Here is an 18562-nt window from a genome sequence, read left to right on the forward strand (position 1 = left end):
ATATATATTTAATCCCCTGTGTGCTATCCCAGTTTTCTTAACTCCCTTGTTAAATGTTTACTCTTGCATGTTGTCCTAGAAACTATCATCAGTCATCAGTCCCATCTTTAAATTGTCTCCAGGTATCATGACTTTTCACTGCCACTCCCGCTCTCTCTTTATTGAATATGCACACACACGCGCACACACACACACACACACACACACACACACACACACACACATTTAAGTTTCCATATGCACTTTTGCTCGCACATCCATACCCCCTCGCTGACTTTCCTCACACGCAAACACACATGCAGACACAAAGAACAAACCGACACACACAATGAGAGAAACGTCTTCCTTCCTGTTTCGTGCTGTTTCTCATTTCATACGTGAGAGTTGAATTAAATCGAGTCTTGGATGTTTGGGTTGTTTTTCTTTGTCCAAAGCGTTTAACAAATTGTTGCTGCCCGGAGCAGAAGCAGCCTCTGCATTGTCTCAGTATCTGTGCTCAACCATATCAGCGTTTCAACACTTATTGCTTTAAATTACATCAATCACTCCCTCCCCTGCCCTCGCACTCTCCATCCTCCCTAGGCTCATTTTTCTCTGTCTCTTTTTATTACTTTGCCTCTTCATCTTTCTCTCCTTTAACTTCTCTTCACATTATTCTAGCTCTGGTTGCCTTTTCATCATCCTCCTATTCCCTCCCTTCCTCTCCTACCCCCTTTTACCCCTATTTGTTTCAGTTTTATCCTTCCTCAGTCCTTCCCCTCTTCTCCAGCCTTCTCCCCTCCCTCTTTTTTCTCTTTCTTTTCTGGCTCCTCTCTCTCCTTTTTGAGATCCTCTTCAACTTTTTCCTTCTCTTCCCTCTCCTTCTCCCTTTCTTTGAAGAGTTGGGCTAATTTCTGGAACTGGGGGCCCCACTCATCCAACCCTGCCCCCCAGTCCTCCTTCTCAGCATCCTTTTCTCCCTCGCTCTCGAGCGAGCTGAGGGATCCGGCTCGGGACCCAGTACCCTCCAGGCCGTACACCTGCACCGAATCGTACGGTGGCTGTGAAGGATCAAAAGTGACCTGGGCGAGACGTAGGCGCAGGAATTCACCCACCCTAAGTGCCAAGGAGGGACCCCCAGGCCCTGGTGCCCCTCTGGCAGCCTCCATTCCTGGAACCCAGCCGGCCCCAAAGCCCATCACTCCGCCGTACGCTCCCTGAGGCTGACCTGGGAAGGGCAAAAGCTGAGGGGTCATATCCCTTCTTCCCAACACATACCCCCCCAAACCCACCCGATCACGCCAGTCCCCGATAAAGCCAGCTGCTTCTGGATAGACAGATGGAGTCCCGGTCAGCGATATCCCTCCGCCCTCCCTGTCTGGCCTTGCCACCACAAAGTTGCTCCCCATCTCCAATCCTCCTCTCCCCAGGCTGCCAGGGTAGTCCCTCTGTCCAGATACCTCCCCCTGCAGCACAGTGGCATAGTTGCGTCCGCTGGCAGGTTGCTGTTGTCCATCTGTGGAGGTACCCCCATTTCCATTTCCACTACCTCCTCCTCCTCCTCCTCCACCTCCTCCTCCGCTGGGATCAGACTCAGCCTGGCCAGAGCTTGTGCGTTTTGGGGACAAGCCGGCACGGGAGGCCCTGCGTCCCGCCATGGGTAGCGTAGCTGAATCGCACACCCAGCCTCCTGCACCGTGACCCTGGCCGATCATGGAGCCGGATCGGGTCAGAACGAGGTTATGCTCCCTGGGTAATGTCTCCGACTGCACCTGGAGGGAACGTAGGTGAGCACGAGTGGTTTCAGTCCGGGGTTGGGGTAGGGTGTGGTACTGTTAGGTTTGGTCACAGTCAAGAAAATGTGATGAGAACAATTTGCCCGAGCAGGAAAGATCATTTAGTAAGAGGCATAATAAAGCCAGAAAGATGAGGGAGGGTGATGACATAGTGCCCAAATGGAGATGAGAAGTAGGAGATGGCGATGATAAAAAAAAGATTGAGATGAAGGACAGGCAGAGACATTAAGCAAAGCAGAGTGGAAGAGAAGCAGAGTTGGATATTAATTGAACACTAGAATGAGCTAACACTGCACTGTGAGAGGGAGATGGAGAGGGAAGTGATCGAGAGATAAAATATTGGAAAATTAAATAAAGGAAGGGCCAGAGAGCCTTGCGATGGCCTAATAAATAAAACAAAACATAGAGAAGATAATGAACAGCAGGATATAAATGTGCTGATATGCCTGACTCATCATCTCCCCTCAGCATTGTCCTGGACATTTCTGCTACTCTTCACAGATTAAAAATATTACAGTGTAGAAATCACTGAAATAAGGTGGAACACAAACCTAAAAGTTATTTTATATTTGCTTAATTACTCGCCCGTTTGCTTATTTAATTGAATAATTGAGTCATTCATACAACTTTAATGCATTCTTCAATGCTGCCATGTTTCATTAATCAAGTCATTTATTCATTTTTAATTCTTTATTCAATGCAACATCTATCACTTTTTCTCTTTTCTTAAACATTCATCCATCCATTTATATATGACACTATCTTCAATCATATACCAGTTTCTCACCAAACGTGCAGGTATGCATCATTTGCACCATGTAGATTGAAGAATGAAGATAACTACCTGAAGCATTACCATCCTGCAAAAACAGCTACGGACTACAATGTGCGCAATTTAAACAATTTCAATATTTATTTTCCAACCTAGCATCTCCCATCATCTCTCTGATGACCCGGTAGACCGAATTGTAGAGAAGAATTGCGTAACTCTTTGAATTCAGATATGCAAAAAATTAACCTCCTCTTTTTTTCACTAAAGTAAAATTGGCGCTGTCATAACTATCAATGCCAGAATGCCATTGGATGCTTGTCATGCAGGTCAGTGTATTTTGTGTCAAAGTCAAATTTAGTTCAACTTTGGCCACAAAACATGGCAGAAAATCAGGACAGTGCACAATGCTATGGCTTACACAGCAACCACACTCTCCATTTGCTCTGTGCAATGTTAAAATTGCACGTTTGGTGTGAAAACAGTGTCACTGTAATGCTTACCCAGTCCACATCTTGATTGTGGATCACTCTGTCCTCACCGCTCCCCTCCGTGCAGTTGCTTGCAGTTCCTGTCCCTCCTCCTCTCTCCTGGCTGTCACTGGTCCGCGGCGTTCCTCCATCCGACGTGCTCACACCACTCTGGGGTGCAGTCCCATCACGGCTGCCTGTGCGACTGCCCGTTCGGCTTCCCGTGCTGAGGTCTGTGGGAGCTATGTATACAGCCCCGGACTCCATCGCTCCAACCATGGCCCCCTGGTTCTGGATGACCAGGGAGTGGTCTGGCTGGCCTCCAGGAAAGCGATATCCCAGCTCTGCCAGGCCTGGTTCAAACGTTCCGCCCGGTGTGCGGCGGAGAACAGGTAATGTGTGGCTGCTGTAGCAGAGGCGACCATAGAGGGGTCCTCCTGGTCCTGAGTAGCTGTGATCCACACCCGGATTCTGAGCCCAGCTATAGGTGCGAGCTTTTTCTTGGTTATGTTGGGTGTAACGTCTGTAGGACAAAAAACAACAAATCCATTTAATTCTCCTTCTTCAGGTTATTTTTCTGGTATTTTTCACTTTATTTGACAGCCGGCAGTAGAGAGCGACAGGTAGTAAAGGTCTCTGGAGTATTTTTGAGACCATGGTTTACATCCATACAAGAGTCTCTGTGAGGCTTTACCAATGCATAGCAGTGCTTCGAGCTTAATCCTAAAGTCAGCAAACTAACATAATGGCAATGCTAACATGCTGATGTTTAATGTGTATAATATTTATCATGTTCACAATTCCAGTCTAGTGTGTGAGCATGCTAATCTTCACTAATTAGCACTAAATACAAAGTATAACTGAGGCTGATGGGAATGTCATTGGTCTTATTATTTGGTCACAACCCAAAGTACTGGTCAAATAGAAACTGACCTTAGTATTCATTCTGTACATCCATGAATGTCTGAACAAAATTTCATGTGAATAGATTCATTAGTTGTTGAGATATTTCAGTCTGGACTAAACTGGTGGACCATAATGACTGGCTGACATTGCTATCTCTATTGAGGCTGGCTAAGAAGAGAATGGTAAAAACGCATGAAAACCACAAACTCATGCTTTAAAAGTTACTGTAAACTATCCCCTCCATGACACAGTGTCAACAAAAAATAAGACATTAAAAGCTTCACAAAGGTAATATTTATTGCAGGGATATTGCACTGGATTACACTAGATTTATATAGTTTTTCATGTTGCTGTGTCCACCTCCATAAATTGCAGGAAGCAATTTTCAATAAACTAAAGGCATCCTTTGTACTTGTTTATGGCCTCTCCATATGACTTGCATGAATTTATTGGAGCTAATTATTAGTCCAAAGGCAATAACAATGTTTCACAGAAACATCAAAGTGGGTGCAAACAGCTCATTGATGGAGCAGGGCATAAACGAGCTTTAACAAAATGAACACAACAAAGTGGTCTCCCAGGACTGCAAAGCTTGATAGCCTTCTGTCTCACCATTTTGATTGGTGACTGATTATGACCTGGGAGTTATGGCTGGATCTGTTCCTTAAGTGGACCAATTAAGTGCTGGACAGAGATGAAAGCTTTTACTCTGAAGGGGTAAATTTGTTTCCTTCCTGCCCTTCTTTTAGCATGTAATAAGAGGCCAGCCATGAGGTCTGATGTAATTAAACAACAAGCATAATATGTCTCACCACATGTAAACAAACTCCTACACATTCCCACTTCCTACTTACACATTCCTGCTGTCTAGCGTGCGATAGCCACGTGAGCGTGAGCTGTGTGGGGCACTCTGGAGCGCGGCGATGTCAAAGGCAGCTGTGTCGGCCTCACCACCTCCCTCGTCATCATATGTTATGATGTTCTCACGTACGTCGTCCTCCTCCAGCGGTGACAGAGAGTCACGCTTTTGACGGCGCAAAGACAGTGACAGGGCACTCACCGCTGTGAAGGGATGGCAGAGGGAATAAAGGATATTAAGGCATAGGAGAGAAATTGGAAAAAGAATGATGAACAAGGCGGTAGGGGGCAGAAGTCATGGGGGAAATAAAGGGAAGTAGGAGGAGGAGGCAGAAAGGGAGTGAGGAGGCGAGCACGGGAGAAAAATTCAGGCAGACAAAGAGGGGAGACAAAACGAATACAGAAGAGGCCTTGGGTTAGAGGGCTGGTATATCATATCAGCAAGCTGCATGCCTCCACTCTGTAATTGACTTTGAGCCCCAGCCAGGCAAATGGACGCTTTATTCTCCCATGACTCCATGACTCTTATTCCATATTCCCAAAGCAGAGAGCTACATTTGACCCAGGGCTATGGGCAAAGAACCAAGCTCTTCGACAGTTGTCCAACAAGGCTACCTGTGATAAAAAACCCACCAGATGGATTTGGACTGCACTATTTGACAAGAATTTAACAAGTATTCAATGGGGAAATGTAGTTGTATAGAGTAAACATAGGGGTTCAAAAGTTTGAACCCCGTCTGAAACTGAACCCTGAAAACCCTACACAAATGTAATGTGCATAAATCATTTTAATAAAAAGACACCCAATCCACTAAGGACCCAAGTCAGCGCCTAATGCCAAACTCTTTTAACCACTGCATCTTCAATTTCACACAGAAAAAAGCAGGCTTCTCATTTCTAGCTGACAACTGTTGGTTCTGCCAGTTGAAATGATGACTGTTGCTAGCAGTTTTTATCAAATGTAGCTATTGTAAGCTAATGCTAAGGCTAAAAGTCAGTGAGTTGGTTGAAAACTCTGTCACCAGCTGACTTTTTAATGTTTCCATTTGATTCATTTTAAAATGGGAACCCTATCAAAGGTTATAAATAAAGAGCAACGTTAAACTCTGATATACTGTCATCTTGATACCCACAGGGTGGATGTTCCAGTTCTTTTGAAGAAACCTTTAACACCACAAAATAATGTAGTTAGCTAATGACATGCCTCTTTGTCTTTGGAAATAATGCTAGGACAATACTGTAGTTAGTAAGCTAGTTAGCCAGTTAACATTTGCAGCTTACATTATACAGCAGATAAACAAACTTAAATCCATTCCTTAAAATTTTGCTCTTGAGTTTTTGGTTTTGTAAAAGCTAAAAAAAAAGACACTACGAGCCAAACACTTTGGGTACCGAGGATCACTCTTATTAGAAGCCCCATGCAAATAGTTTTGGCATGTTGAGAAATCCAGACCTTGACAGACCTGTCTAAACTATGACTGGACGATCACTGTTTGAAGGAGGGATTTAGTGAACTGTCAATTATACTGTATTCAATGTGAAAGACCTCTACTTATGTGTCAGTGTGTGTGCACATATTGTGCAAGAGGATGTGCCTGTGGCTCTATATGAATGTACCGTGGGTGGTTAAGTAGCTGCAGTAAGTAAATCTACAGCTTTAATATTGCTGGAAGTTGCATTATTTGATTTCCACGGAACTAATCCAATGATCCCTGTAAAGGGTGGGAAAAATCTAATCTTTCATAACAATTTGAGGGATCACCTTCATGCCATGACGTACATGTATTTCTTTCTTGATGGGAGCCTCTATCCACACAGCATGAGTAGTTACCAAATGGCATGATATCCACCTTATGTATGCCAAGCCCTTTTTAATAACCAGATGGGATCCTGATTGAGCTATTGTCAGAGCTTCTGTACGAACATTTGGTAGAGGGCCGGACCTGTTATACTGTTAGGGATTAGTATGGACCTCATAAAAACACATTTGTCCTGGAACAAAACTCTAGCCCTATATTAAAGCTACAAACTTGAATGCTATAAAGTTGTGTGTATCTCCTAGTATAGTTTCTGCCCTTGCCACTTAGAGAACTATATTCAAAACTCCACCAAAAGCCACTCTGCATGATCACCTTCACGCCATGTTGCGTTTCTTTCGTGATTGAACTGATCTCTTCCAGAATGATAATGCCCCTATCAACAAGGCATGAGTAGTGATCCAACAGACTGAATAGAAATGACAATGACGCTGGCCATGAGCCAAAGCCTTCTCAGCACCTAGACATTATCCAATTGAGCATTTGAGAGTTTCTGTTGAGGTGGCGGTGACATTTTATTATGCCGCTATCAAAAACCAGAGGGCCCAGATAATCACTCAGAATTGTAGTTTTAGCAGTGATTAGCACTGACCCTGCCAGAGGAGATAACTGGACCAAAATTGTGAGGAAAAGTAAACCCCTGCTATTGAGCAGCTGTGACTAAGAGAAATATTTACGCTGCTGCTTTCATTATTTTCATATGCAGATTAAGCATCCAGGGATGTAGTGAAGGGTAAACAGCCCTAAACACTATTTACTCATCTTTTTATTTGTAGAATAGCATTAAAGTCCTTTACGGGCTGAAATTCTTAATGATAGAACTTCTCTGTATACATAATACTAAGTGCTGTAGTAAAAACCAGATGTGCTAGTTATATAAAAAAGGGTCTTTCAAGGGACAAAAAATAATCTAATTATCTTCTGAAAACATACACATTACACCTTTTTAACAGCTTACTTATGATGATCATTGACTTTATCAGTATGTATTATAAACTGTATGTATCATCAAATCTTTACCCAGTAGTGTAGCAACACAAGCCAGGATGGCGAGCAGGGCGGCGGTACTGAGTCCAGGGGAAGGCAGTGTGGACTGTTGAGGGAGACACACCGCCTCTCTTTCCCAGTCCCACTCGCCCTCGGTCTGTTTGTCCTTCTCTTTCTCCCCAGCCCGTGCCCCTCCTCTAAGGCAGGGACAGACAGACACAGTGACCGTCCCAGTGCTGGTGAGGCCCGACGTCCCGTCCCTCAGGACCAGCGGCACATAGAGCGTCAGGGTGGAGGACGGGGAGCGGGACAGTGGCTGCATCTGGGACAGCAGCACCAGGCTGGCTGTGGGGCCTGGAGACAGACAGAACAGAGAGGAAGATAATTCAGCTTTTGTAAAACTGCATAATGCACCTGCCCTTTTTTTTCTGTGCTTAATAGCAGCAGGAGGTTACAAATAGGAAATTATCCCCAAACATCATTGTGCTCATGTTTGCAAATTTGTGACTCCAATCAATTGATGATTGATTTTTCCCACAAAGGACGGAGGCAGGCAAAGTATCTAAGTTTGGTGAGTCCAGCTTTTTTCATTATTCCTACTATTTCATTTCACACATCCTGTCATTTGAGAGCTTTTTCCAGCACTGAAGCTTTGTCTCACACCAGAAAAACAATGATAATAATTTGGGCTAATAGGATAAATCTACTGTAGAGTGTCTAAATTGGGGCAGACTGAATCCTCATCTATATTGCAGCAACACTTTTAAGATTTATGACTCACAAGAGGCTACAAAACATAAAATCTGATATACTTTAGCCTTTACAGTTGCTGTCAACGATATTGTTTGATGGCTGTCTCGTTTTTACTACGCACCCATTCTCATGGTCAAGTATTGTCAAATACAATACTGGTTGACACTTCCAATGCAGTCGTGTTCAGAACACCAAGCACACTACACACTATTTCTGCATTCGTCTGTTTCCATAAACGGAACTCAGCAAACGTTCACACTTTAATAGCTGAAAAGTCAGCTAACATGAGATTTGAGATGTTCATCAATAAAGAGATGCTCACATACAACAATTTAGAAGGACAGAGAGCAGCAACAACAAAGGAGCTAATGACTTCTCTCTGTCTGATTCCACTTGCTGGTGGGCTATAGAGCTGTGGGGTGTCTGTGTGGGGAATGTTTTTTTACTCAAGTTCCATCTAAATTAATGTGCAAGGCCAGAAAAGAAAATGCCACCGATAAGACGGTACATAGAAATAGTGTGGAAAAAAATTTCAAAGGCACTGCAAAGTCAAAATAAACATAAGGCAATTACCAAAACAATCTTCTGTGATCCAAATCAAAAATCAAATCATTATCTTTTTCTAACAAAGCAAATACTGTAACATGTCCTTGTCAGACAAGCTGTCCATATGAGATGAGAGCATGTTCTTCTCTTTCTCTGTTCTACTGTTGGATGACACATCAAAGAGGCCTTTGATTCCACATGTCAGTGAGTTTATCCTCCTGTTCAGCAGTCCAACTAGAACAGGTTCGCTTTTCATGATTTTGCCAAGTTTAGCAACAATTAACTGACTGGTCACCACTGTGGTGCCAATGATGGCCAAAGAGTATTCAGCTCATCAGCTGCTCACGATTGGACACAAAATCATGCTGTTGAATAATAATATTCAACCATTAACGATAATATCAGACTCACATTAGATAAAGAAGGATGAACACAACCAGGCAGCAGAATACACACATCAAGATACCTATAAAAACATTCTCATCATTTAGAAAATGTACAATTTGCTTAAAGCTGGAATAATCAATCATTTTTATATTAACAGTGGGTTAAATGACTGTATGCAATGTGAAAGATGTTGCTCGCAGAGACTGATTCACATAGAATTATCACCTGACTCTGCACTTCCCCTCAACTCTATGGAGCATTTTAGTGTCTTTCAGCTCATTGTTTTGGTTTTCTGGCCCGCACCTTAGCGTGCATCTAATTCTTTAAAAATATTATTTTAGAAGTATATATATATATATATATATATATACATATGTGATATTTTAACATGATACTGACATCTCTAGCTAATATGACACATGAGTTCAACTAGTAGAAGTATTAACAACTTGAGTTAACCAATGAATTAATTCTTTCAGGTGGAGAGAAATGACCACATTATGTAAGCCCAAGAACGTGTTAGCGTACATTAAAAGTATCCTTTGGACTTTCTGACTACTGAAGGCACAATTTTTAGATTTGTTTTAGCGACCTCAATGTAAATGTGTACAACATGCAAGCTGTAAACTCCCCTCAGTTTCATGCTACACCACGAACTGAAGGCACTAATGCATCAAAATATACAGCAATGTGACAGCAAAAGGCAAGAAAAAAGAAGACTGCTACTCTAGCTGACATAAATAGGGATGTAAAAAATGCAGGTTTCAAAATATTGAAAACTTTGGCTTTGCAGGTGTTTTATGTTTCACTCAGCATGTTTGTTCAACCTAAATGCGCACAGTTTGTTTTGATGCTTGTTTAGAAGAAAACTCCACAGAAGTCCGCTCTACAAAACTATATTTGTGGAACAAATATATTGTTTATACATACAAAAAATGTGAAAATACTGTAATAGAAACAATAAGAGAAAATGCTAATGAACCTAATAATACCTAATAATAATAGTGTAGAAACATATTTAGCCCAACATGTGTGAAAGTGAACGTTAATGTGTTTGTATATTAAAAAACCAAATACATGGTTTGGCCATGCACTCCAGGATGATATATTTTTCTAATATGGCACCTCTATCAGCAGTAATCAGCAGGACAACATTGTCGTGGAATTGCTGCAAAAACACTGGACACAAACAGAGAAATAAAAGCACAGACACTAGTTGATCTGAAGATGGATGAAATTATTATTGATCAATAAGGAGACAGAACTCACACAAAATGAATCATCCCTCTGTGTCGCTATACAAAGCCAAACTGACCTTTTTATAGTCTTTTTAGAGACAAAGAAATGATCATTGATTGGTCAAATCACACAAACTTATGGATTATAACCAGTGGCAAACAGCCACGAGATACATCTACATGTACATGTATGTTAACTAGGAGCCACATCATCTAAGGACGCAAATCAAGGAAGAGCGTAGAACCATATGTGGCCTTCGACCCCTCAACATGTCCTGTTTGCTGCGAGACACAGAATCATATTTATTTATTAAAATGATAAGACAATCCTTTGGTCTTTCTTTACTTGTACAACATCATTTGTCTGTGCTTTACATCACTGTTAAAAAATAATGATGTGACAATGCTGGTTAGGTTTAGACACAAAAACCACTTGGTTAGGTTTAGGGAAAGATCTTGATGATTTGGGTTAAAATGATCACTTTGTTGCGGTTAGAGAAACACGTGGTGCAGGTTAAAGTTACTACTTCTTTAAAGTTAGGCGACCTTCGTCATCATGGCTTGCAGTTACTGTTTTTACGGTCAAAATTACAATGGCCTCTAGATGGCATCTGTCACTCAAACGTAACTATATGTCAACCGACATTACGACCCATTGTGTTGTTTTTCTTGGGAGGAGAGTCTCCTATATTAGTTTGTACATGTACTCTACTGTGCTATATAGTACATGAATAGAGGCCAAAGAAAGAAACACAGGCAGAGAATGTACTAGAAACAAATACTAAGTAGCTAAATTCAATTCACTTGAAGTAAATTGAATAAGAGCAGCTCTGATTTCTTCAAAAGCTTTTCATTGGGAAGAGTAAGTATATGTGGTGGCTGGGAGGAGAAGATGGATGTACAGGATATGGGAAGGCAAACAAGAGGGACGAACAAAAGAGAGGAGCATAACAAAGCAAAACAATGGGGCCACCAGAGTTGGGAGATGGATGGTAGAGGAGAGAGGCAGAGACAGAAAAAAAGGGAAGAGGAGGAGGAAGAGAGTGAGGCGGAGAGAAGAGGAAAAGGCAAAGATTTTTGAGAGGAGGGTTAAAAGAAAGAGAGAATAGGAAAAGAAGATGAAGATGGAAAGAGAAAGGCGGAAAGAAAATGTGGGATTAAGAGCCTTAAAGAAAAGTAGGAAAGAACAGTGTGTGTCTGCCAAGGGATCCAAAAAAAAAAAAAGAAAAAAAAAAGGAATTAAGAGAAATACAGAGAGAGGGAAAGATTGAGTGCCTACCACCACTGTCCCTGACGCTGAAGTTGAGGGCAGCGCCGGACTCCGGAGGGATGCTGAAATACACAGTGCTGTCATTCCCTCCCTCATCTCTATCAATCGCCCGCAACACCTGCACCACCTGAAATACAGAGATAGAGAGAGCAGAGGAGATTGGGTGAGGGGAGGGTGTGAATATGTGTGTGTGTGTGTGTGTGTGTGTGTGTGTGTGTATGTGTGGAGGAGGAAAGCAGAGAAAAGAGAGAAAAAGTAGGTAATGGGAGAAACACAGAGAGAAGGCTTTAAGCATGCAACAAACCATTAGCCGACGTCAGCAGGAATCAAAACAAGCCAAACAATTAGTATGGAGACACAAGCGAACTGTGTCTGATACTCGCACCAAATAAATAACTGTGTCTGACGTGACTCGCCTTTCACAAATACAGTGCAGTGTGGCTTTCAATTTAGTAATAGCATCTGCACGAGTCTATAGCGACAATCGTAACAAAATTAATCTGAAAAAAAAAATCTCTCGGCGCTTAAGCTGATGGGTAATTTCTTTTTAATGAAAAACTCTGGTCGTCATTATGCAAGACATCCTTTCAGAGATGCTTTCGAGTGCTAGTTAGGAGACTGAATGCAGGGATGAAGAGTGCCGCATGCTCTCTGAGTTAGTCAGTGTCTCTAGGCCTTGAGAAGATTTGTTATGTACAGTCGCATTATGTTATCAGTTGCTGTGTGTGAATATTCAAACACATAGCGGCTAATGACTTGTCACAAGCAGACGTGCGTACACGCCCGAAACACATTCGAGGATATCATAATCTTTCTTTCTTGAACTCACTCCCGTTCGCTCACAATAACAGTATAACACAAACACAAACATAAGCATCACAGGCGAAAAACAAATCAACGTCGTTGCCATAGAATCACAGATTTAGTGGCGAAACAACAAAGACACAAGCAGAGCAATGAAAACACTAGCAAAAAACAACAGATGGGCCAAGACAGCAAATTGTGGCGACAAAGCCAGCGTGGAATACTGAAGATGGAAGGGGAGGGGGGGGCAAAGAATGGTTTCTAGGGAGAGATTGAAGAGCACAGACATTATTTCTATAATTGAGGTAGGATAAAGTAAGAACACCGTGATGCAGAAAAACAGACAAGAACACAAATAAAGCAAGACGGATGGCGGGAAGAGGGAGACAGTCTGAGAGGAAGTTTGAGTTTAATTACAACGTGAATAGCTGCTGTGTCTGATAACAGGCCATGGAGGATTCACCTGCCTCCATGGTGAACGGGCATACTGTTGTTGTATGCTGTCAGATCTGAATGGATACAGCAACAATACAGTTTATATACGCTCGTCTACTTGAATAGACATAACTTTGTATAACATTAAGATCAAGACCCTCTTTACTGTCGTTTCTCAGCACTTACATACATTGAAACAACATTTACCCTCTGCACAAGGAGCAGTGGGAAGTTGCAGTGCAGCGGCCAGTTCTTTTTGCCAGTGCCAGTGGTCAAGAGCACTGAGTATTAACCCACTGAGCCACCGTGCCGCCATATCTGTGTTTACCTGCCTTCTCATGTGTGCTTCTCATTTGGGATGCACAGGAGAGCGTGCTGCATGCCTGTGTCAGGCAATCACAGCCGAGTGCTCCCCCCCCCACCTCCCCACCCCTTTACTCTCACTGCCAGAGGGGGGAGACAGAAGTCCCGCACTCCAGCTTTAAATGGAAATCGCTTTGAAGTATATGCTTTACAGGAGACATCACAGTTTCAAATAAATCAATCCAACTCATGACTGCTGACAGCAAGAACGTCTTATGAAATTCTTTGTCTGACAAAATAGTGATGTGTTTACAGGTCGGCCATGTCGTATTTATATGTCTTGTGTATATGGACGTATAGTGCAATATTTGTGTTATATTTGTCATAATAATGGCTATTTTAATCCTGATACATTATGAATATTTGTATATGCTTTGTTCATACTAGTTTTATTACACTATACTATATGGTTTGCATATGGCTAATAAGCTATACGTTATTTATAAAGCATTCAAGGGTAATGATCAACCAAGTACAATGTATACAAAGTATAGGTAAGATAATACCTATACTTACCTAAGATATTTTGGTATTTGAAGGAAATAAACTGCATATTATTGCAACATCAGTATATACTAAAATGTGCTCAAAGCCACAATGTGTAGGACTGTCTTTTCTTTTGGGCCATCCAATGGTATCAGTATCATAAAAGATGCTGTAGACAGCAATGCACCATGATCCCCCCATGGTCAGATGAATGGTCTGAGAGGAATGCAGATACTGTAAGCCTTTTGCACTGCAGGAACTTAAAAATCTATAACTTGAACTTTTAAGAACCTTGTAAGGCTCTGGGTCCTTGCATTTTCACTGTATGTTATAAACCAGGAGATTTTGGAGTCAATAAAAAGGCAAAACTGGGACTGAATAGTGTGAGTGAAGTAATCAGCTGTGGGACAGACAACTGTGGATATTGTTGATTTTCTGTTACGTTTATAATGAATCCAGGTACTGCTGGTGCCAGCACAAGCAGTCAGTGGCCCAAAGCAGTATCCAGCACATTTCATAGTATTTCAGTTCGCTGCACTGTATGCAGTTTGATCCTTTATTTTTCAATAACCTTGTTCCATCTTTTTAATGTTTTCCCTGCACTGTAGGGCTGCACGTCGTATCCTCATTTCACTCAGCCAACTCACACAGAATGGATTATTATGTGAATCAAGACTCTGACCTTGTTGCACTCACAAGGAAGCACCAAGCTCAGCACAGCAGGGAGTGGGCAGTGATCATAATAACTCCCCCCCCCCCTTGTGGAACGTAGAGTCAGAGCCTATAGTTGGATGCTGAAGTAGAAGTTTGAACTGCTGTGTGAACACCTGAAGTCTCAGTGGTAGCAGCGAGGGTCAGTGTTGCTTACAGGTGAGCAGTGGGGGGCAGCAGGCATGCAGGAAAAGAGTCAGTGGAGCACTGACTGCTTAAGTACACCGCCATAATTCAAAGGGTATGTTGGATATATGTTGCGGTTAGAGGAGTTTGCCATGTCTATGAATGTAGTGGCAGATTTGAGTTGACTGCCTGAACTAGCTAAAAGACTTTGCTTCACTTCTGCTACACGCTGAGAGATATTCTGCTGGAGCTTTTCATGTCTGACTCCAACTTCCTTTGAAAGTCCTCTTATCCTCCGAATGATAGTGACTAATGGTTTGGACATCTTGGTTCATCCGACATGCGTTTTCCAATGTTCGTCTTTGTTAAAGTACTGTTTCACACAAATGCATAGTAAAACCATGGTAACTGTTGTGTTTGTTGGTTACTGTTGTCATTGTTGTGATGTGGTCTGTTTGATCAATTAAAATCAGCAGCACTGCCAGTAACCCCTAAAAGTACCTGGGACTTGCATTCGGTATCACATCCTGAGCAGTGCCAAAATTCAGTTCCAGGAACTCGTCCCCAAAGCAGGCAGTGAACAAACCCAGAACCCTTGACAAAATTTGATTATTTTTAGATGTTTTTTTATATTTCTGCAGTGGAAAGGGCTAACAGACAATACATTTCATCCAGACTGTCTCATTTTTATACAACAACAAAAACCTGTGCCAGCAGACTAATTTGAAAGATGCAACAATAAAAAAAAAAAAAACCCAGTGGGGCTTTAATTATTAGTTTTGGAGCAGACAGGGAGGTCAAAGATGACGAAAACACATACTAACCTGCCCGATGGTCGATGAGTCGCACATGGCTGTTGTGTATTGCCTGTCCAGCTCGGGTGCGTTGTCATTTAGGTCTAATGTCTCTATTGCAACCAGAACCCTGGACACCTGGCTGGGATTGTCTGAAAGAACCATTGGGAGGCAAACAGTTTTCAATACAGTGTTTGAACATGCGACACAAACAGCTGAATATGGAAAATGATATGAATACAATTCCCGCTGTGCACTCCATTAAATTCATTCAATTGTACTCGCAAGCAAGATCAAGCATTTCCGTCTTTGTCCAGAAACTTCAACAGCACTCAGATCACATTAGCGAGCACACAATTGGCTAAATATACAGAAGTACATTCGGTTTAATTTGGCTTGTGTTACAGCTCACAGGCTCCCAGCTGGAGTACGACTGATGCTTCCATAGCAGTCACATTTTTCCACATCAAACTGTTCCATTCTTAGCCAAAGCATCTCACAGCATCAAGTGTGTGTGTGTGTTTGTGTGCGTGCCTGTATGTGTGTGTGTTTCTAAGAAAGAAGGAGAGGGAGCAGAGGAGGGATGTAGAGAGCAGTCAATCTGCATGCAGTTACACAAGGGCACAGTTTAAATGGATTGGCAGAGGGTCTCCCACACCCCATTCACTTGGATACACACACTCAAACATGAAGTTCTCTCAGCCACGCTTGACAGGCATGGAGTCATACTCTGAGCTGAACATTCACCGTTACATTTTAGGCTGCTCTTGTGTAGGCTCAGACACAATCCAGGCTCACCAGCACACATCTTCATTCATTTATCTATCTTGCAACACAGCTTGAGCCACACTTTGAGACACACGCACACACACATACACTCTCAAACCTAGAGCAGTAACAGTGTGTCATGGATGACAGCAACTGGTTCCCATCGCTGAAAAGCTGAAAATGAGGTCTTGCTGTAATGCCACTGGGTGAGCTGGCCTGCCTGTGGCCATGGCAGGGCTCCTGCTGTGCTTTATGTCAACACAGCCTCCAACAGTCTGTTTATTAGATAGAGCTCATTATTCAAGACAGGCGCTCACTGTGCTGCCTCCACAGTCGGACCGATACTGCTGCCACAAGGAGCCCTGAGTAGATATTAAGTAAAGATTAACTTTGTCCAGAGCAAGACTTGGCAGGAAAATAACTTCCCTTCCTTGCACGCAGTGGCCACTGGACAGCATTCTCCAACAGTACTTTCACTTCTACACCAGACAGCTTGATTTTCATGGCTGCACAGAAGACCCAAATAATGGTTTGTCATCTGCCAAAGAGACTGCTGGAACGTAGCCAGGATTTAGCAAGAAGCTGGTGTAAATTTCAACAAGTCCTCCAAAAAAGATTGCTTGTCATTGCCTTCCAAAACAACTCCAATGAGCATTTTCTGATCTGGCAAGGTAACATTTTCAGCCTTTTTTCACAAATATTACCATTACAAAAAAAATAAAGAAATAAAGAAATAAAAATCGTAAGTCTCTTTTCTAATCTGCCACAACAATGGTTAAGTTTGGGTTTAAGCAAAAAACTAATTGGTTATAGGGAAATATAGTGGTCACAGTTAAAAGAAAACAACACTGACTGTTGAAATGGGAAACATACATCAATTTAAGCATTTAAACAAACAACCATGCTTTCCTTTTATGTCAAACCAATGATCATCCTAGGTGAAGGTTATTTAAATTACAGATGATGTGGTGATATTCTAGATTAGTCTTATTGTCACCAAATCCACTGAAAGACCAGAACCAACAATTAACTTATCGGACTAACAAGTATTTTATCTAAGTACTCTATCCAAGGCCTGATATAGCTTATTCTTCTGTGCCATAGAGCTCCATTGTTGTCCAACAAGAATAAGAGTCTACAGCCATGCTAGTGATTATGTGCAGCAACCATTCTCCTTTGCAATCACTGTGTATGGTGTAAAGCAACGGTTGTCTTCGATTTGCTGCTTTACTTTTACTTCGTTTCCAGTTGAATCCTTATGGGAACAGATCTATCGCAACATCAGATAACTCACACAATATAGATCAATTGATCCTTTGGAATGCTGTTACAAACTATTGTGCCACCAAACAGTATTCCTCTCATGGCTTGATGACTTGGGAGCTAAGCCGCTTAGTGAACTGCATCACACACTGGATACTGTGCTTTTCAGGTACCATACAATATACAGTTTACACTCCCTTAACCCTCTTACAACCCTCATGCTCATCAGTGTGAGCAGGTATCAGTAGTGGCAAAATGTTGGTTTCATTGAAGAGTCTTTGCTCTACATAAAAGAAAAAAAAACAATGAACAAGCTCTAAAGATGTCTCAGTGTTACGAGAGAGTGACCTCTAACCTCTCTGGGTAGCGATGACTGTAATGTTGTGCCAGTGCTCGCGTTCCCGGTCCAGTTCCATGGCTGTGGTGATGAGGCCGGTGTCCGGGGTGATTCGAAATAAAGCCTCTGGGTCTGACTGAGGATCAATGGAGAACCTGGAGAAGAACAAGTAGATTGGGAGATGAAAGATAGTTGTGTTGGAAGAAGGAGTGGGAGTGAAATGAGGAAGGGGCAGAGAAAAGTATAGTAAGGATGAGTGAAGTAAAAGAAAGGGAGGAGGCAGGCAGATATGACAGTGGGGCGCAGAGTAAAAGAAGAAGACAGGGCAAGTGTGTGAGGGAGCGATAAGGAAGTCGGCATTCAAATGGCCAAAGAATTAATATAGGGAGATTATCGCAGCTGATAGGAGCTCTTTTGAAGTGCCACCGATTATCTAAATATCTCTATGAATAGACCAACTATCATTCCTTCCCACACACTCACTCTTAGCACTTTTGCCGGTGCTAATTGGGACACGATTTATTTTCTGTGGCTGTTACAGACAAATTACTCGCCTCCCCTCCTCAAACCATTCAGGACTAAACCTACAGCAAACAGAAGTGAATGCATTGGACCTACCATACTGTGCAAGCTTCAATGGCTACTGTCTGACTCAGGGGAACACTGAGTGGGCGTTTGGTTGGCTCATATTTATTTGTT

The 18562-nt window shown here is 42.3% G+C and overlaps 1 protein-coding gene across 1 annotated transcript in view; it reads right to left on the reverse strand.

The window, feature by feature from the left end:
• Positions 1–2459: 2459 nt before the first annotated feature.
• The window catches only part of LOC122993879, a 158516-nt gene continuing 142413 nt past the window's right edge, over positions 2460–18562 (reverse strand). The window contains exons 10-15 of the mRNA XM_044368322.1: positions 17882–18018; positions 15526–15647; positions 11786–11903; positions 7616–7936; positions 4775–4982; positions 2460–3537 (exon numbers count right to left, since the gene is read on the reverse strand). Of these exons, the coding sequence (XP_044224257.1) occupies positions 2955–3537; positions 4775–4982; positions 7616–7936; positions 11786–11903; positions 15526–15647; positions 17882–18018 (1489 nt within the window). The 3' untranslated portion in view covers positions 2460–2954. The remainder of the gene's footprint in view (positions 3538–4774; positions 4983–7615; positions 7937–11785; positions 11904–15525; positions 15648–17881; positions 18019–18562) is intronic.

This window comes from Thunnus albacares, chromosome 12 (genome assembly GCF_914725855.1).
Source record: "Thunnus albacares chromosome 12, fThuAlb1.1, whole genome shotgun sequence".
NCBI lineage: Eukaryota > Metazoa > Chordata > Actinopteri > Scombriformes > Scombridae > Thunnus > Thunnus albacares.